Raw genomic sequence first — 21029 nt, forward strand, 5'->3', positions numbered from 1 at the left:
TTGCAGGGTGTGCCTCAAATAGATATGTTTATAAATACGTTGCTGAAACAAGATCCACTAAACAGTTTTAAACATTCCATTTCCGTCTTTCAGATTTTATCCCCACCTGGTTTTTCAATGTTTTTGTTTAAGATCAGTGGTCCAGACTTTTTAGCTGTTAGTAATCAGTCTTTGTATTCTTGTGTTTTCACATTCTTTTCTAAGCACAAAGCATTTACCTCCTACCTTTTCTGGTGTAATTGGAGATGCCTCCTCCTCCTGTATGGCTCTTAGTTGTGGGGTCACCCAAAGGTCAATTTTGGGCCCCATCCGAAACTATAGTACAGATCTCCATTGTTATTATTTTCAGCTTTGAGCTAACAAAAATCAGAATAACAAAAGCTAATGAAAAATCATGTTATTTTTCTTTCTACTGTAGAGAAAAAAAAGTAATGGTCATGTCCATACCTGACTATTGTAATCCATCTTCCAAAATTACCAACGATTACAATTTCCACATTTTCCAGTGAAAATCAGAGATTACAAGTACCATTTTATTGTTATCCATTTTTCCTGTAATAATATATTTTTTAACGCTTTGTTTTATTTTTTGAGGCATAAACCGGAAGTTACGGTCGTTGTTCCGGGCACAAGGTGCAAAGTGGGCGTGGCCAGGATGTTGATGTAAACACAACATAGCTTCATCCTCTTCCTGGATTCAATTGACGAGATTAACCCAAATCGCCTTTATCTCTCAAAAAAATACACCTATTGGCTCTTCTACACAATATGTATTAATACATAAAGGGTGACGCAATGGACTTCTGCATCAACGTAAAGGTGAATTTCAGGGGAAATTCCAAAAATTTCCTCCTGTCGGGATCCGAGACCAAAAGCTGGGACTCGATGGAGGCCATGGTAAGCTAACAGAAGAACTGCCGGGCCGCATACAGCACGTATTAGCCCCTATTTCTTTTCAAGCGGTTTCAAAACATACTGTACGACATTGTTATTACCCATGTGGTTGTTTTATTATTCCCCGTGGAAGAAAAAAAACAAAAAACAGGCTGCTCGAAATCGAGGAGCAACCTGACCCATCGTATTCAAATTATACTGCAGGAATTTAACATTACAATTGAACTGATTTAAACTGTAGCGCTCACCAAAATAAGATTCAAACGTAACCAGGCTGCTGTTAAATCCAATCTTAAAATAAAAATAAAATTCTATCCACAGTCATGGATTGTTTCTACTGTTAAAAGAAGTCATTTTGTTTGCAACTGATGGGTAGCTGCTCTAAAATGACATACCAAAGTTTTGAAATTGAAGACAATAAAAACATTTTATTATTGATTTTATAAAACATATGGCAGCATTGTTTAAAAAAATGTTGTGTGTGTCACAGGTTAAGCGTTCCTTTGGCTTATGCAGCCTTCAGCTAACCTATTTCGACGAGGAGAACGAAGAGGTGAGAGATTTTCTTTCAATGAATCAAAACACAGGTCGACATGGACAAACTTTGACTGTGCAATTTACTTGACATCAGATAACCCTTCAGATAACCCGGTTCTATCTTCTCTTGAAAACAGAGTACTTACTACCACCATGTTAGATATTGTGCTTCTTATTGATCTGTCCTCAAAAATGACAAAATCGGATCAGGTTCTGCCAAATATATTTATGTCATCATTTCATTAACAAAAACTTCTTTCTTGTTGTCAGGTTTCCATTAACAGCCAAGGTAAGTCATCATGTCAGCAAAATTGGTATAAATACAGTATTGTGTTGACACAAACATGCACATAAAGTCCCATTTCAAATGATCTTTTCCGCTTCCATTGCAGTTGAGTACGAAGAGGCCCTCAAGGTATGTTTAATTATAATATTTGTATATTTGTTACAGTATTTACCATTTTGTGTTTGTGCCTCGCAGAGTGCAGCAAGGCAGGGAAATCGACTGCACATGAATGTGTATGAGACCCGTGGTCAACCAGCGAGGATCTCCACTGGCAAGACTGGTGCAGAACCAAAACGGGGTTTTAGACCCCCTCAGCACTGTCCTGCTCTTGCCCAGGTGGTCAGTCGCAAGGTTCAGGCGGCCGTGCCAGAACAGGGCATGGTAGGTGTGCCCAAAGCTTTTTCTTTCATTTTGACATCTTCCAGTTTGTATAGCTTTAAGTGTCGACAATTTGTATTTTATTCTAATCAAATCAAAATGTATTTCTTTATTTCAAATGGTAAACAACAACTGAGTTTGCCACAAAATGACCAGAACTTAACCAGAAATTTAAATTGTTCTTTGGTTTCTGTTTCTCCTCCAAAATGTTTTTGAATCAAATATAATTAAAAGATGAATGGCAAGTGAACTTCCACTAATTGTTTCATATTCCCTTGTACTTTTCAGGTGATCATGAAAGAAATGAAAGGGGTAAAAGAAGAAGATAAGACTCCCCCAGCTTGGTTCACGTCTTACATGGAGAAGGTAAACATTGCTAGTTTCTATGTACCACAATTGACCTCACCTTTCTTTTCCCATCAGTTCAAGGACCAGGTGGTTCGTGAGGCCGTGGAAAAAATTTGCCGAGAGTTCTCTGGACAGTGCTGCATCCATAAGCCCCTGAGTGGAGCAGGGGGAAGTAGAGGGGATGTAATAGCTGGAGCTGCCGTGATACCGGAAGTTTCTTCCTCTACCCTACCCGGAGCTCCGTCTTCCACTCTTCCCTGCTCTTCTTGCAGAGGACAGACTACAGGGGGAGGCTACCAATGCAGGTACTGTGTCTGCTGTCAGCTGGTAACTGTTAACTTTTCTTCAAGAACTTGTCTGCTTTTTTTGGAGGCTTATTTATTCTTACCTTATGAAGGACTGTTCATTTTGAATTTTAAACACACCAGCTGCTCTTTTTGCGGGCTTCGCCATTGAGTTGCGCATGCACGTCTCGGAACGGAAATGCCAAATAATCATTTGGCCTGAATCGAAAGCTCTAATCATGATTAGGATTACAATTTGATTAATTGAGCAGCCCTAGTTTGTATTCATAGTTTATTTGGCCAAAACTAAGTGAGAGGTATTGGCTCAGGCGTCTTGTAGTTTTTTGGGGTTTTTTTTTTTGGCACAATGGTTCCCATATGTTGCAATCCACTTGTGCATAGATTTTTAGTACGTCCACCAAACAATATGCTTTTTCTTTTTAATTCATGATTGCATTTATGAATGACTTTGCACTCTCTCTCATTTGTTTTTGTTTTGTTTTTAACAGCGTGTGTACATCTTGTACTCTATGTGAGCCTTGCAGTTTCTCCCATGATCCTAGTCACAATTTGGTGAGGGCCAGAACTCCTCTCTCAATACCTGAACATGGATCACCTGCCCCTGACCACAGCAGGTACAAGAAATTAACCCAATAATTTGACAAAAACACTGTTGAGCCAATACTGTACTACATCAGTAAACAGTTTAGTACATTTTTGTTTTGCCTCATTTTCACAGCAGTGGTCTGTCTTTGAGGCTGGCAAGCTTTCTCGAGTTTATTTGCATGGTCCACATCTGCTTCCCATCAATTGTATTAATGGTTTCCGCATTCAGATTCTATAGGCGAGGCGACCGTAGCTTCCGGAAGGCTGAAAAGCAGCGTCTGAAAGCAGAAAAGCGCCTCTTGAAAGCCGAAGTGAAAGAGATCCGTAAACAGTTAAGGATGGAGAGACGTGGCACACAATGGAGTTCCTCCCAGAGAGATGGAAGTTCTTCTCCTGTACTTCTTCAGCCTCGAGCCACACAGCACAATAGCCCTGAGTAGGTTGCGTACCACTTTCTGCACCTTTTTTTTTTTCTGAATTGTGGATTCCACGTATTCGATTTATTCTCTATGTGATGCAATTATTTGAGGGTACATTAATTCCCAAAAAGCTTTTTAACAAACTGATAGAACATAACCCTGTGTTAGTTGAGCTACAATAGATACAAAGTATGTCATTTGTGTGAAGGCGACCAAAACGCCCCTGTCCACTGATGGTTCCAAGCATGACAGCAACATTTCTGGATGAAAACCTTCCCGATGGGACCCGTCTACGTCCCGGAACCAAGTTCATCAAGTACTGGAAGATGAGGAACACAGGGACAATGAGTTGGAGCTCTGATACTAAGGTAAAAAAAAAAAAATCCTGCACTTGGCTATGTGATTCTTCATAAAGTAGTTTTTGTTTCATTGCAAATACAAAAGTGTATCTGCAATGAATTTGACATGATTTGCTTCCTCCAGTTGAAGTTCATGTGGGGAAACCTGGCAGTGGGATCCGGTGATCGTTGGAGAGAAGTGTCTGTTCCTTTTCTCCAGCCTGGCCAGGTGAGAACCCAAGTTTTTTTTTTTTTTTGTGCTCTTTTGCTTACTTGTTCACCCATCTGGTCGTCTTACTCTCTTTATGTCCAGGTTGGTATCGTTAGTGTAGCATTATGTGCTCCATCTGTGGAGGGATCCTACACCTCCCACTGGCGCCTTGCCCATGCTGGAGAGCAATTCGGACCCAGGGTTTGGTGTAGCATTGTAGTTGACCCTCTGGCCCCTGCCCCTATGATGGCTGATGGGATACTCGTTTCTCCGTGTGTCACACCACAGGTATGAAAGTCTAGCAAATGAATTGCATGTAAGGCAAAAGTGTCCATTATGATGTGGAAAATTACAGGTAGAATATGAGTGTTAGTGTTCAATTGCGCCAATGACCAGCAGGGTAAAAATCCAGTACAAAAGGATGGAAAAGCTTGTACAGCCTCCCGGAAGCAGCCTCAACTTTCAGTAGACAGCGCGGAAGAATATTACATCCCTTCTGTGGACCTACTCACAGCACAGGTAATGATCAATAGTAGTCAACGACAACTCCATTTTTATTCCTAGCCATAAGCACCTTTCCTACGTTTTGGAATAAGAAAATAAAAATATCACAACCTTTATATCTATTTAGCAACTAACTACTTTGCATTTCTCAGGATCTTCTGTCCTTTGAGTTGCTGGATATCAACATTGTTCAAGAGTTGGAGAGTGTCCCGAATAACACTCCAGCAGGTAAGAAGAGTTGGAGATAAAAAATGTTGATGGTTCTACATGTGTGTTTTTGGTGAATACAGCAATTTGTTAACTCGACATTTATGTATGTGATATTTTTTTGTAAAGAATCTCTTTCAACCTGCCTCTTTATCTCGCCCATGTAGACATGACTCCCTGCATCTCCCCTCTTCCTCAAGATGCCCACCTACGGGACAAAAGCAGCCCTTCTTTGGGGCTGATTCAAGAAGAGACCGAAATCATCAATAGCATAATGGGTAATTAAAATTATGGAATATTTACACATCCCTTTTTTTTTTTTTTTTTTAATCCTTCACTGTTATAATAATTATCCGCATGTATTTTGCGTCTCTCCTCAGATGTATCTCACGGGGTGGGTTCTGGTGCTGAGGATAGCGGAATACCAGCACAAGAGGAAGGAGAGGAGGACATCAGCAGTACTCAGTTTGTTTGCGAAACTGTCATTCGCTCAATGACCTTGGAGGAGGCTCCTGACCACACCCCGATTAGAGCATCCTGCTCCGGAGCAGGTAAAGGAACACCAGTGAAAGGAAGCAGGGCGGCAAATAGTCTTTTTTGAATTGATATTTGGTGTGCAAAGTAATCGCGCTCAACAGTACCGTTTTTATTTTGTTTGCTCACAGTGGTGCGTCCAGCTGTTCAGATTGCCTCCTGCGTGAAAAGCAAAGCGGTGAAAACGGAGGAAATCTTGGACAGTTGCCACAATCCCTTGAAACCACCAGCGATACTGAAGTCTTCTCTATCATCTCCCATGAAAGCATCCCTACCAGCTCCTCTATCTATGGTCCCAGCTCAGGTGGCTGGACCCAGCTCAGTACCAATAACACCCAACACTCCATCGATGCCCTCCGCACGACAGCAGTCCGCTACTATAGGTGAGTGGTTGAGGAGAAATTACATTGCATTTATATTGAAAGATAAAACTGATTATCATTTACAAATTTCTGATCAAATAAATAAATAAATAAATAATCTGAGCTAACCTTAAAAGTTGCCAAAACTCAAACAACTATAATGATATTCCTAACACAGGTGAATGCGAGGGTCCTCGCAAAGACTGCGCCAGTGAGCAGTCCAAAGGGAGGGAAAGCGAGAAAGAACCAGAGTTAAAAGAAGGATTGAAGAAGAAAGAAGGGATGAGGAGTCGCTCATCCTCAACGTCCTCCGAGGAATACATCATCATCCTTCCTGACTGTTTTGACACCAGTCGGCCACTAGGGGAGTCCATGTACAGGTATGTAGGTATATTTAAACCATTTCAAAAGAATCCTTTTTCACATTTACAATATCAATCAGAATAATGTATTTATATATTAATATACATCTATATATATATATATATATGATATATTTCTCAATCTATTGCAGCTCTGCTCTGTCTCAACCTGGCGACATCCCACCGAATACCCCCGCAGACCCCGAAATCCTTACCTGTGAGCAAGAGGGAAAGGCACACGATATCACAGCCACTCTGGGGACAGGAACATCGAGCAACAGCAGCGCTAACGACATGCTTTGCACATCTCAGACACTCGATGATGAGCCATTGACACCTGAGGTGGTGGCACCACCTACAGCCATACTTACACCAGGGTAAGTGTTGGTGGAAAATATCACAATGGTACACACTGATTGTCTCATATTTATCTTCACAGTCCAGAGAACACTGAAGAACCAGAGGAAAATGTTTCAGCTGGGGAAGAAACAGAGCGCTCCAAACGGTATCAAATGGAGGATGGTAATATTTGAATATTTTTCAGCTTTAAAATATGAAAGGACTTTACCTCAAGGTTTGTTACATGTGGTTATATTATTCTGTGTGTCAGTTTTAGGTGCTGAAAAGAAACTTTTAGAAGGATCAGAAGCCACTCAGGTAGCCTGTTCTGGGGATCCCAGGTGAGAAAGAAATATACAGTATTCTTTCTTACATTATATATAGTTTGCATTTTACAAACTCTACCACCTCTAAATATGAATTAAAATGATTCTCCTTGAAATGACGTTTTGCTCGTTACATTTTTGTTATCAGCCATCCAGGGGTCACCAGTGACCTGGTTAAAGGAGCACTGTCAGTTGCTGCCTCTGCCTACAAAGCTTTATTTACAGGACAAGGCCCGACACAGGTACTTTATGCATGATTTTCCTACTTCTGCTAAAGTTGAAGTGGCCGTGTTTAGATTAGTGGTCATAGAACAAATTATTAGAATAAATCGAACTTTTTTTGGTTGCCTTTTGAAGTATTGACAGTATCAGCAATGTTATTTAGGACTGTATTTTATTTGTTGAATTGATATTAATGTCATTAAAGAAAAAGACCAATTTGTGCTTGGTTCTTAGTTGTACTCTGATTTTTTATTTTTTTTATTATTTTAATCTTGAAGGGTGGGACTTTGACTAATATGGGTGTACGCATATGTGACTGTGTCACTTAAACTCCCCAAACATAAATAAAGTGTGTTTAAAAGTGTTGTTGAATCATCCATCCTCCACAATCTTTCAATGACTAAGTATATCTTTTTGTCTTTCCATGTGACACGCCTTTACTGGAGATTAATCTTAATGTGGTTTTTTTTTTGCGTAGCCTCCATTAGATGAGTCCACGCAAGAGACTATGATGGCCGTGCTTGTCGAGATGGGATTCGGGGACAGAGCACTCAACCAGCGGCTGCTCAAGAAACATAACTACAACCTCCTAGATGTCGTCAATGAGCTCATCCAGCTGACCGACAATGACTGGTACTCTACACGTTACTGACCGGTCAAAGGATTTTGGAAAGATGACAAATAATAATAGAACGTCGATAAAGGGATAGGATACTCGATTCTTTTTACACCACAAAATGGAAGACCCGTGCACAATAAAGCATCAAACCGAAAACTACCTAAACTTATAACTTCGATATTAAATACAAATCACCATAGCATGAAATTAGCGGGAGTTCGGTGTCCACATTTTGAAACAATTTGAAAGCTCGATGTCATCATTTGATAGCTTGTGTCCGGACCTGTAATTTATGCATGCAGCTGTCTTTTTCTTTTTTTTTTGGGGCAGTTGTCCGCTTTCTCACTCCCTCTTCTTCTGTGTCCTTCCTATAGTCTATATATATATTTTTTTTTACACTATCAGCCATCAAAACTTGTAAAAGTCACTTCTGTCCCACAAAAACTCATTCTACTTTATTGCACACCGTCGTTAAATCTACTACTCAGCAGGTTAAAGGAGTCCACCAGCTAGCATTACTCTTAACCTCTCTGCAGGAGTGAGGACTAATGTACTTTTTGCACAGCGCCACCAGGCCTCACTCTCTAGACATGACGAATCAATTTACGCTCAAACCATCTGTTATGCTATGTAACAGTTGGATTGATTGGTCATGGATGGCGAGTAAGGCACACAGATGACATAATAGCAAGGCAATTGTGTTTTTTGAGGTTACATCATGTACCAAAAGTGTACATATTTGGAACCTTTGGGAAATTATTGAACTCAAATAAAAATAAATTGCTTTATATAGCAGTTTAGAAATACCTGTGGTATTGAACTACAACTTTAAAACCATGGCAATATAAACAAAATATGTTTCTATATTATATAAAGCTGGACAAACATGTTAAAGAGAGTTAAACTAAAATGGGGAGACATGTTGAGTTACAGTTGATTTCATTCATTTTACCTGGCTGTGGGTTCAATGAAGTCACAGCTCCATCTAGTGGACAAACAGTGTAAGGACACCATTCTGCACCACTCACACGTCATTCATATACATATGTACATATGTACTGTTTGATGAGAGACTAATAGCATAATTGGTCAAATTTGGGCCGATGTTGATGAGAAAAAAGTCGATTTAATAGGTTGGGCCCTAGTTTTGTCATCTGTACTCATGCTTAACTGTATTCACTGTTCAATAGTGGTTTTGGAACTTTATTGGGTTGCTTTTTTTTTTTTTTTCAAACGTACTGTCTGTCTACACTGGAGAATATTGATATCCCGTATTTGTATAATTACACTGTCCTGTTGTTTATAAACTGTTAACATTCCGTTACTTAGTTATAAATAGAAAATATTCTTTGCGCTTTTCGCAATTACAGAATACCAAGATTCATAAAAGTTTGCCTTATATGATAGAAGAGACTTATCAACTCGTATTAAAATTGCAGTGTTAGCAACACATGGCATTTTATTGACGTTAGTTTGTTAACTTGAGAAATTAGTTATTCGAGCATACGACAGGTAGCTTTGAGTGCTTCTGTGGTCCAAGTCTACGATTCATACTGAACGCTAGAATTTTTGACTTTGCTGCCTTCACACAAGAGTTATAAGACGCAAATATTGTTCACATTATGACACTAAACCATTCGTCTTCTTAAATGTATATAAACGCAACTTTTACAAATCAGCAAAGACTATTGAGTGACTCCATCAATTTAAAGGCTGAATGAAAAGGACTGCTCAGTTATTTTGGACAACATCGAATAGTGTAGCGATGTAACACAGATTCCCAACCAGTATGGCAAATTATCCAATTTAATCTAATTGTTCCGGGAATGATGTATTTATTACACGTAATTTATCTTTTATTCAATTATCTATGCCACTGACATAGTGACATGTAGGAATAATTTAATTGTACCCACTAAATGGCATTAATTAACCTCTGTATACATTACTTCTAACATTTTTGTTAATTGTTAATTAATTTTTGTTTTTCTTATCTAAGAAAAATAGCTCACAAAAAATATCCATCTCCTAAAGTTGGATATGGGCAATGATATATGCAAATTGTCAAGTTTAAACTAATAAAGTAGAATGTACAAATATAAGCAGACAGAGAAGATTTGTCATATTGTCAATCTATCCGTATCAATATATCAATATTATGTTATTAAATACAATCCTTTTCATTCTCCCATTTAAATTGAGGTTTCTTTTGGTTTTGCCCTGTACATTTTATGCTTGAAACAAAATGCACAAAGAAAAGCTGTGGATTCTTTGTATTTTTAGGTTTAATATGCAGTGTTTGAATTTGCTCTGCTGTATCTCTTAGTCTTTTCCTTTGTGGGTTTTTGACCAAAATCTGTTGAAAACGTGTTTTAGTTTACATTTTACTTGAAGGAATCAGAGTTGAAGAAATCAAACAGTATAACCTGTTTATTTGCATAAATAATACTTAAACATGTTCTATTTAAAAAATATATATAGACTGTATATCTTGTAATGGTACTTTTGGTTTTTAATGGTTGTTTGGCAAAGATAGCAACTTGAAATAAAAACATCACTGATGTTATTCAATTATGTGAAATGTTTCATTTTATGAGCTATAGTGGAACCTTGACCTAAATCTAGATACACTGCCATACCTCCCAAATATTGCTTATTTAACAATTAACCTGTTTTAATTCATCTCAACAAGAGGAAGTAGCAGCCATTTTGTTCTGATCCTGACATCAAAATTCCCACTGGCTTGCCTTCGCAAACATCACGTGACCAAACTCATGAAAACATAATGTGCCAAAGCTTTAATTTTTTCCCACAAATGCAAAATTAATCAGAATTAATTGGGTTGTGTGTTTTTTTTGGTTCAATGACCCAGAAAGTAACAATGACATTCTGTATCAACTATATTATAAAATCGCTAACACAGCAAATCTAATCGTGAATTTAGGCTTCTTGGTTGTATTTTGTATCTGTTCATAAAATACAATTCATATCATAATTTCAAAACGTATTTCTTAAATCAGAAAATATAGTATTAAGATTCCCATGTCGAGCCAAGGTTATCTTCCATCTCCCATCTCACCACTGTTGTGTGTACTGTAAAGACTGTAAAAGAAATTCACAGATTCCATGAAAGTCAATCTCAGAATGAATGAGTGATGAATATGTGATGAATAAATGTGACACCCACTGAGTATCTGTTGGGGATCTTTCCAGTGTGACCGATAGGTGCCTTCAATTCACGCTTACAGTGGGGACAGTGGTATCCAACTGAAAATGATAAACCGTGTAACTTTTTTCTACGTTTTGGGAATATTTTAAAGGTACAGTACCTTTTTGCTCCTCTGATGAATTTGATTCCGTTATATCACAGCTCCTCTCAATCTTTTTCAACACCTATAAAGAGAAATAAGTCGTGGGTTCAAGGTATTGTTCCTATTTTGATTATTAAACGATTCATAATAGATCACAACTGTATGTGAAAACAACATTACCGATAATCAAACTCAATACAAAAATTCCGGACTCTCGTGTCTATCAGCAACAGGATACTCTTGTCTTTTATTCACACAGGAAATAAGATTGACCTCATGCTGGAGTGTCACATGTCCGGCTCCACTGTTGTTTAATAATAAACTAGACCAAGCAGAGTGTCAGCTCACCGACAGCCGATTCGATGACTACTTACAAAGAAAGAATGACACCTTCAAAAACTGTAATGTGACTTCAATTCTTTTGTTTTTCCATTGCCTTAAAGCAGTGATACTTAAAGTATTGCGCTAGTGCCATTAAATAAAATGTACATTTAAAAGAATTAAATCAAATCAAACCTTTTGAGTTTGAAGCTAATTTAATAGCCCATTTATTTCTTTTTTTTTTTTGCAATCAACTACAGTACATTTTTTTACTGCACAATTCATATGTATTTAACTTTTATGTGCCGTGTCGTTCATCTTTACAAGCTGTTTATTTAAACATTAATTCAAGTGTCATTTCGATTTACCTTTTGTGTGCAATGCATATTAATGGAATTATTATTTAAGTACTTTTTTTTTCCCCTTGTCATTTCGATTTACCTTTTGTGTGCAATGCATATTAATGGAATTATTATTTAAGTACTTTTTTTTTCCCCTTGTACTTAAGCGCAGTGTTGATTTTGAAACTGCACGGGGAATAATTTTTACATGACAGTATAATATGCTGTGTTTGTTTATATTCCAAGCTTGCAAGATTCTTCCTTTTTTTATTTCTGTTATAGGAATGATACTTTTGCTATGTTGAGTATGACAATTCTACAGTATTAGAAGTAAATGATAGCAATTTAAGGACAATATACTTGCTGCTTATCTCGAGCCATCCTTCGATCTAGAGCACTCTGACGTCGTCTCGCCTCCCAATGCATCGCTGACATTTCGACAGCACCTAGAAGCAGTTGACTAACTTCATGTCAAAAAAGCTTATTGTGAATTCACATCATAAGTTTTGAGTAAGACAACAAAATAGACTATTTACATTATTTATTTTATGTTATCAATTACAAATACACTATATACTCTGTGTGTACCTCATCACCCAATTTGAATTGATGCACTCCAGCACTTTATTTGAACAGATGAAGAGAAAACTACGCACAGAATTATTATTGTCTCTAAAATAACTTCCTGAAGAATGTGTGTATTGTGACAAACTAGTAAAGCATGGAAGCATTCCTGTGAGAGCTCTGCCTACTGTTTCCGGCTTCTCCTTAAGTGACAGACCACATTCCAATGCACCAACTCACTGGTAATTGTAATTTCATTTCAAAAGGGTTGCATACCAAGGTATTAGCCCAGTTGTATTTCAAAAGTTATGACATGAAGGAAGCACGGGAAGGTTGAGATTAGATTCCAAACATTACTCAAAGGGATCTAATTGAAATACTCTACATTGTAATGAAACCGTTTTCTTTTATACATATATAAGACCATGTAGATGACAAATAAATCATTGTAAATACTCACCTAGCTTTCTGGTCTGCAAAGCGAGGTGTCACAGCTTCTGCAGGAGATTGGTGGAGTCTGAGATGTCCGTGTGGCTTTACCTCACAGTGTGCTGGCAACTTAATGCTCTCTTCGGCTGATTTAGGAGGAGAAAGATAGGGGTGGATAAATCATTGCTGTAGCTCACTGGTAATTGTACTAGCCTGCCTTTGTAACTCACTTTTGGCAAGTCTTGTTGGATATCATGTGTCGAAGAGAACCAAAGACTGGTTGCCCGTGTAGATTTGAGACACCCATTCCCCATTTAAATGTTGTCAATGTCTCTTATGTTATTTAGGACCCCTGGCATTTATTTGTTTATTCATTTTATTCATTCATGTTTATCTTATTTGTGTTTTTTTTCTTTTCTGTTTTGTTTTGTCTCTTTCTCTATCTGTAATTAATCTGTATATTTAAATAATATATGTTGTTTCAAATTGCATTTGTTAAATAACACTATTTTTTTTTAAATCTGCCGGAAACACCTCAACATCATAAATCCACCGACGCTTTTGTAGAAAATAAAAATCATCAGAGATGCTCAGATACCTATAAAAGTCATAAAGTAGTGACAAAATATATTGTAAATAATTTTCCCACATTTGTTAAGAATTTCTACGAGTGTTTTTGCTTCTTATTTGTGTAAAAACAAAACAAAGAAATAAACAAAAAAATCAACAACAAAAAGTCCATACGCGACAATGCACGTAAAATACGACAGATGGTGCTATTGCTGTGCTTTTTATTTTTATTTCATATTGCGCTTCAGATGTCATTGGAAAAATATCTCTTTTGCCACATTAAACTGTCACACACTGATATTTCTTCCAGCAAAACATTAATATATGGCACCATTCACTCAAAAACAAAATGTTTAACTGACACTATGCATCAAATGTTTTATCATTGTGACGAGTACCGTGTGACGTTCACTTGCTTTTTGTCCTTTGTCGGCCACCGTGTCCTAGTGACGTCAAAAGCTGAGGAGGCGCTTTTCCCCCCAATGCTGAGCGTCTTGGCTTGAGTCTTGTTCTGTTGCTTAAGCCATCCACATGAAAGCAAGCGTCAGGATTCAAGATTCGATGTTGATCGCATGAAAAACCGGACTTATGGATTGCTACTTTTAACTCAAAACTGTTGCAACGCCGACATATTTTGTTGAGGCATTTTGGAAATACTAGCAGGTGAGTTTTGCACTTTTGGCAAGTCTGTACGTTAACTGCACTGGCGTCTTGGACGTTAAAACTTAGTTTGCGGGGAATTTTTTGTTGTTCACCGGTCTAACTCGGATGCATTTAATATTTCGATATAGGAACGTTGATCTGATTCAACTTATCTGTCGTTGTTTTAAATGAACTTTCCAAATGCATGTTTTATCTGGACCCTGGTGGTTGCTTTTAACATTACAAGCACAAACTTGCGTTTTAGAACTAGAACTAGAACTAGAACTAGAGTTACCGATTGGCTATTTTTGGGGACATTTCTTATATTTGTAATTGCCGTCGATGGTTTTTATAAATCTCTTACTTTGCGATTACATAAAAGACAGACAACCTTTGAAGAAGTAACCAAAGAAACTTGATGACAAAAATGCACTACATTGCTGACGTCAGACCAAAACCTCATCAATCACATTTGAATATTTTTGCAAAAAACATTTTTTGGGGTCAGTTCACACGTCAGGGTGTTTTTATTTGATAAATTACTGACCAATTTGAAATGTTGCTTGCTCTCTTGGATGATGCAATGCCAAGAATTGAACAAACATGGCGTTTTGGAGTCTCTTGAAAGATTTTGAAGGTACAATATCATCACTGATCGAAATGAAATTGTTTGTACTTGGCATCCACACTCATCCTCATTATCTTTATACCATCTTTTTTTTTTTTTCTCCAGGCTTCCCTTAACTGAAGCTGCAGCAGTCTACTCTCCTCAAGATCTTCCCATCTTTCCATTCTTGGAAATCTGAGAGTGGATTCTTCCACTTGTCTGGACAGAAAACATGGGCAACCAGTTAACAGACATTGCCCCCAACACCACGTTCCTCCCCAACCTCCAGTCCTTGCACGTCGTCGTGATCGGTTTGGACAACGCAGGGAAAACGTCGCTCCTTTACAGACTCAAACTGCAGGAATTTGTTGACACAATCCCCACCAAAGGCTTCAATATGGAACGCATTAAAATTCCCATGGGGAATTCGAAAGCCAACGCATCAACTTTCCAGGTGTGGGATGTTGGTGGTCAGGAGAAATTGAGGCCTCTCTGGAAGTCATACACTCGGAGGACTGACGGTCTCGTATTTGTGGTGGATGCAGCCGAGGCTGAGCGAATGGAGGAAGCAAAAATGGAGCTTCACAGGATCACTCGGTCTGCTGAGAATCAAGGGGTGCCTGTACTGGTTCTGGCAAACAAACAGGACCTGGATTCAGCCATGACATCCTCGGAGGTAATCTTTTTTTTTTCATTAAACTGTACCGATGATTATTGTTCACCAAACTAGCCCAAAACTAATCCCCCTTTCTCATATTGTAGAAACTATATGTTTTCCTTTTTTTTTTTTTCCTGCCCTGAAAGGAAACATTATGGATTCTTTCACAACTGAAAACAGATCTCCTGATAATCAAATGTTTCCGAAACACGGCCGAAATATGCCAAGAATGAGGAATTACGAATTTACGGCTCTTTTGAAATAACTGCTTTTGGGGTGTGGTTTTATCTCGTGCAAATAAAGGCACCTGGCAAGTATGCGAAAAAAGATCAAGCACCCGCTCGTTGAAACCTTTGCGTTTGGAAAAGCACATTTTCATGGAATAATAAATCATTCATCTCGCTCGCTCTCTCAGGTGGAGAAACTTCTCTCCGTCCATGAATTGAGCTCATCCACGCTACACTACACGCAAGGCTGCTCAGCGTTTGACGGTCAAGGCCTGCAGATGGGCTTGGAGAAACTCTACGAGATGATCCTGAAGCGGAAGAAGACACTTCGACAGAGCAAGAAGAAGAGATGAGAGCTCGGTGGTTGCTAGCGGTGTTGTGAAGATGATGAAGAGTTCTACAGTGGAATATCGTCACTCATTTGGGAAAGGAGACAATCCGTTTTGTTGAGCACCGTGTTGAGAGTTGCTGTTCAAGTCAAGCAGAAGGTGATGGATGCACTCCTTGAGTCCTTTTCCTCATCTGGCCGTTCAAGAGATTTGCCGTCGGATTTGAAACTGTGCAATATATGATGGACACTCACTGACGCACTCACTCCAATGTTGAAGAATATTTTTTTTTTTTTTTTTTCCCCCTGGTAGTTTTCTAGGGTCATTTTTGTTTATTATTTATGTTGCATGTTGTCACCTAGTTGGGAGTATTTTGAGGGGGGGGGGGGGAAAAATACACTTTTGTTTGTTAATGGACTAAATGTTACTTTTTATTCGAAACTTGAAACTGACCAGTATTTGGAACTGTCGTGATGTTTACTCATTGAGGCGGTGGAACAGATAGATTTGAAGTCATGCAGGGTTTTTTTTTTTCTTACACTTCAAAGTTCTGGGTGGTTTTTCCAGACTTGGTTTAGTTTCTTTGCTAAAACAACTTGTTTTTATAGCTTGTTTTGTACAATGTTGAAAAATGAATAAATTATTGACTGATTGAATTTTTTTGACTGAACTTTTTTTCCACGGAAGCAAATAGCTCAGCTTGTTTAAACAACAAGGCATATTTCGCAATACACTTATAAACCGCCACAGGCGAGAACAACCCTCATCGTCCACTCGGAAGCACGCACGCAATCCTGTAAAGTGTAAAGTCAGGCTTTGAGAACAAAAGCATGCCAGTATAACGACATAGTTGCATCCCAAAAGGCGATGACTCAAAAACCTGCTTGAACCTCTCTGTTCAATCAAAAAATGGAAGACAACGATACCACCTCTGTTCTCTCATTTTGGAGCATTCCTATTCATTTCTTCTCAACCCCGCCCCATCCAAGAAAACAACTGGGTCCTCACTTTGTGACATCATAATGTGAGGAGGTACCACAATTGCACAAACACACTCCCAGTTTCTCAACAGTTGTCCCTGAAACTTGTGTAGAAACGTGTGTTCCGATTTTGGTGACTCAAATGTTTCCAATACTTTGCGCAATGTCCATTAAATTAGTTACAAAATGCGTGATAGTGGCAATCCTTTTCAAAGTTGTGGTCTTAACAACCTACAACAAAATGAAACAAAACATGCTTCAAAAGTTCCACTATCACAACATTTGATCTGTGTTTCCGTTGAAAGGGTGTGTTTATTTACAGTAAGCACTCATGACGTGAACTGATGCCCGCACACGTATTAAAAATAGAGTGCAAATCGTCCTTGGCACCAAACATAACAAATGTTTTTTCTCAAATTGACCATATGCATAGGTAGCAAACTCAAGGCCCGGGGGCTAGATATGGCCCAGCACATCATTTGATGTGGCCCGCAAAAACAAATGTTGCATTTTATTTTATGCAAAACATAACTAATGCATTTCATACCCACTGATAAAAACTACTTTACCCCCAAGAACAAAATCCAGAGAAGCAAATTCAGCAATGTTTTCTACCATGATCGAGAATAAGCAGCCATTGCATAACACTGGCGTGTGACTACTTCCACTCCTGAGCCAGTTGTTCATTTGCATCTCAGGAGAAGAAGGGCTATTCTTTTTGAAAGGGAGGACAGCTGATATGATAGAGGTGTAAAAAAAAGATTTGCGGTATCACCTATCGTCCACCAAGAACAATAGTCTGGTTTCGCTACAACGTGAGTCAATGACCCATTGGAATATTCAACGGTCGTTTCACGAACTATGCTGGCAACAACAGAAACACCAGTGACACACCCACCAAAACCTAAAATTATCCCTTTTTCTAACCCAAATATTGGGTCATATATAATGTCTCATCGTTTCTTTTAAATCATCATTGGTGCTGAGCTATGCTTTGTCCTGGATGACCTCAGTCGCCCCTGACGACTGAGCTCCGAGAATCCATGGGACGCACGATGCCCTTCATCACCATGAAAGGAATGACTCAAGTTGGAGTGAGCTCATTCATTTAAAAAATAAATACTGACTGTGATCAAAGACACAGTTAATTCATCAGGGTCAAAGCGCAAACTAAGGTTTATTGCAAACCGAAACCAAGACATCTCATGTCCTACTGGTGGAAGGGCTCATCCCATCCCCCCCATTAGTCAGTAAATCATTGGCGCCCCCTGACTGCTCAGTCAATCCAATTATAGTGATTGAAAAGTCCCTCCTACTGTGACCCTACTGTTGGAGCAATCAGGATTAGTTAGCAAAACTAAAAGAAAAAAGCCCACCAAAGAATTAAAGTATCAATTTGTTTTAGTTTTATAAAATATACTTTAAAAAAATATATATATATATTCTTCTCAATTAGGATTTTTTTTTTGCACCTCTTGCTTTTCATCTTGAAATGGATTTTTGCCACTTTCAGGCAGACATTTTGGCTTCAAGATTGTGTTTTTGATACAACTACAGACTGAAGGTATGTTTACACACCTTTTAAAGTACTTTCTAAATATTTTTCAATGTATTTTCACGAGACTTTTAACAGGAAACTGCTCGAAACCTCTGAGAGGAAACAACTACTCTACTGTTTATTCAAACAGTCTTAGCCATCTCGCAAAATGTCCGATATTCAAATTCAAATTGAATTGGGTCCGGATTGGATTCAGGGTGCGTCCATTTTAAGAATTGCCTCATTTCCAAGCTCACACTCAACACTCAACAGTCCATAGCAATTCTCACAAAAAAAAGACTCAGAGGTTGTGCTTTTTGGTGCTGTGATTCTTGGTGGAAAAATTCAAGTCTTAACCACTGCAGATTATGGCTATGCACAATCTTGCGGCTTGTTTGATGACTCGGCCTGTGAGCCAAGCAAAACCAAACTGCCACATCTGCATTTACCAGCTGTGTGTGTGTGTGTGATGCTCAGATTAGCACACACGTGGACAAAGTCAGCTCTGTGTTTCTCATCTGGAAAACAGCTGTGTGTATCAGGTTTGTTAGTCTGTCAGGTAGACTGATGATTTGCGTTTCTGCTGCTTCCCCTGTCTGTGCGTGCGTGCATGAGTAGAAGAATTTGAATCCCTTTCAGGAAAATAAACCACATTGACAAGTCATCATTCTGAGAGCCTTGTTGTGTGTGCGTGTGTGTGTCTGTGTGTGTGTGTGTATTTTTGTGTGTGTGCGTGCATATTTTTTTCCCCCATTTTATTTAGACTATCAAAAAAATAAATACTATTAAAACAATTAAACAAAATGATATATTTTAAAAAATCCCAATTAAAGCAAAATTAATATATTCAAAAATAGTTATTAAAAATTTGATTTTTATTTTTATTTAATTGGTATTGCACTGTACTGTTTAATACCAGTCTGAATCCCAATTTGGATTTGCGCTAAAATGTATCTTTTTTCTCATGATATTCCGCTACAACGTTTTATGCAAGTATTGCTAAATAATCAATGTCCAAAATATTGACCCACCTAAAATCAATGAACATATTAGGGGCAATCAACCACATACTAAACAAATCATAGCACACAGCACAATGGATTTCAATCCCTGACGTAATGACAATTTTATCTTCTCCAACATTCACACATTGCATGTTTCTGCTCACCCCGGGGGACATCATGTCTCCTGCGTTCACACATTCATCACAGCAGACAGTTACTCGCTGCCCTCATTACCTTTGCTGTGTGACCTCTGCTAAACCTCAAGTCACACACAATCACGTGAAGCCTTTTTGACTGTCCTCCAACCCGTCCGTCCGTCCGTCCCCTCTGAGTCTCACAGGTCATAAAATGAAGACCCCTGACGCCGTAGTTTTATGGTTTACTCACAAAGACGGTAAAAGAGGCGATGCCTGCTGTTCTCCTCTCCTGCCCTCTGTTCGAATTCGAGCCCTGACAGTTGATGAGCCTGCTCACAAACAATGTTTAGTGGTTCCTTTTTTCATAGCCTCTGTATGACCAAATGTGAGAAAGCGAGAGAATGAGTTCGCTCTTATCTGTGGTCAGCATGCAGAGAGAGTAGAGATACCTGGAGCCACATCATCCCGGCTCCTCTCGATAAGAATGAGTCACTCCCAAGTGACCGAGGCCAGACACCCTGCCGAGGAAACCCGTAAAGGGGGGGGGGGGGTCATTGAGGTCGAGTCGCTTCTATAGTGGCCAGCCGGAGCTGTAAACAAATAATAAACAAAATAAAAATCATTATCATGTCAAATGAGCCCCCCAAAAAAATCTGTATTTGAGAATATTTGTATTTTAAAATTGCATGTAAATGTAGTTAAAGACATAATGAGCAAATATGGAATGCATAAACAGGAGACAGGAAAACACATAACATCTGCCCTCTGGCGCAAAAGGAATTCTTTGTGAATGACTTTTTTTTTGTTTTTTTTGTTCTTCCTGTTATCCACTATCCAACTCCTCGGCTCCCTCCTGTCGACAACAACACTGTTAATAACAGCAATTAGCACAAAGTTAACAAGTGGAGCTAAAAGACAAATTGTTCATTCTACACTTACAAAGACATCAGACAGTGTTTGTTATTTGATTTTTTTTGTAAATAACACCCCAACTTGAAACTTTATCAACTCCATATGGTCCATCATGAGGGATTGTTTTGAAGACATGAACAACATCAAAGATCCCAGAAGATTCCTTCCAGAAATGAATGACGAATCTTTTGTGACACAATCCTGGAACTTTTATGACACACTTGACCATCTGCTGTCATTTTCTCTCAACCACAAATTATTTAATTCCTCACTTTTTTTCAATACTTTGCATCTGTTTTTGTTTGTTGTGTTGCTTCCTAGTGATGTCATCGCTATTACACAGAGGCGCAGCTTAATGATCTCATTTGTTTCATCCTCAATGAGAGGAGGTCGTTTTCCTCCTCATTGATTTAAGCCCTCTTTTTTTTTTCTTCTTTTCAAAACGCATTCACAGAGAAAGGGAAACCGGTGACATCATATATTACGATTTTCTCATGGGACACTAATCCACTTCCTAGACCAGGAAATCCTCCTTCCGTCGATAGTCCTAATGACATTGAAGAGACCATAAGGAGAATGGGAGGGAGAGACACGCTGACTCCACAGCTTTTTTTAAAAAAAAAAAAAAGCCAATTCAACACACTAAACTGGCTGCTCATTTAACCTGCTAAATAATAAATTGCC

The 21029-nt window shown here is 38.6% G+C and overlaps 2 protein-coding genes and 1 long non-coding RNA gene across 12 annotated transcripts; 2 read left to right on the forward strand and 1 right to left on the reverse strand.

The window, feature by feature from the left end:
* Positions 1–669: 669 nt before the first annotated feature.
* On the forward strand, positions 670–10350 carry nbr1b (NBR1 autophagy cargo receptor b). Of its 5 annotated transcripts, none has more exons than XM_085933369.1 (23): positions 670–897; positions 1385–1447; positions 1702–1720; positions 1824–1846; positions 1913–2098; positions 2384–2461; positions 2519–2748; positions 3237–3362; positions 3563–3769; positions 3961–4120; positions 4236–4319; positions 4404–4589; positions 4698–4820; positions 4958–5033; positions 5180–5290; positions 5393–5563; positions 5678–5929; positions 6087–6288; positions 6423–6647; positions 6710–6792; positions 6881–6950; positions 7084–7177; positions 7636–10350. In XM_085933369.1, exons 1-23 carry the CDS (start codon positions 796–798, stop codon positions 7807–7809), a joined length of 3045 nt encoding a protein of 1014 aa, XP_085789495.1. In that variant the 5' UTR covers positions 670–795; the 3' UTR covers positions 7810–10350. The 5 variants fall into 5 exon arrangements, with proteins under 5 accessions (XP_085789495.1, XP_085789496.1, XP_085789492.1 ...); XM_085933370.1 differs by having other exon boundaries at positions 4701–4820; XM_085933366.1 differs by having other exon boundaries at positions 2384–2748.
* Positions 10221–19833, reverse strand: LOC147044409 (uncharacterized). 6 transcript variants are annotated; one of them, XR_015068449.1, is made up of 6 exons: positions 19684–19833; positions 12774–13829; positions 12110–12209; positions 11106–11169; positions 10964–11043; positions 10221–10878 (listed from the first exon to the last, which is right to left on the reverse strand). It is a non-coding gene; the product is annotated as an uncharacterized LOC147044409 (long non-coding RNA). The 6 variants fall into 6 exon arrangements; XR_015068451.1 differs by having other exon boundaries at positions 12774–12888; positions 19684–19830; XR_015068452.1 differs by having other exon boundaries at positions 10222–10878; positions 12110–12195; positions 12774–12888; positions 19684–19830.
* LOC147044410 (ADP-ribosylation factor-like protein 4D) lies at positions 13783–16427 on the forward strand. The gene is made up of 3 exons (XM_085933372.1): positions 13783–13975; positions 14688–15237; positions 15635–16427. Exons 2-3 carry the CDS (start codon positions 14794–14796, stop codon positions 15797–15799), a joined length of 609 nt encoding a protein of 202 aa, XP_085789498.1. The 5' UTR covers positions 13783–13975; positions 14688–14793; the 3' UTR covers positions 15800–16427.
* Positions 19834–21029: the final 1196 nt, after the last annotated feature.

This window comes from Syngnathus leptorhynchus, chromosome 16, assembly GCF_054491065.1.
Source record: "Syngnathus leptorhynchus isolate UIUO chromosome 16, UIUO_Slep, whole genome shotgun sequence".
NCBI classification, from domain to species: domain Eukaryota; kingdom Metazoa; phylum Chordata; class Actinopteri; order Syngnathiformes; family Syngnathidae; genus Syngnathus; species Syngnathus leptorhynchus.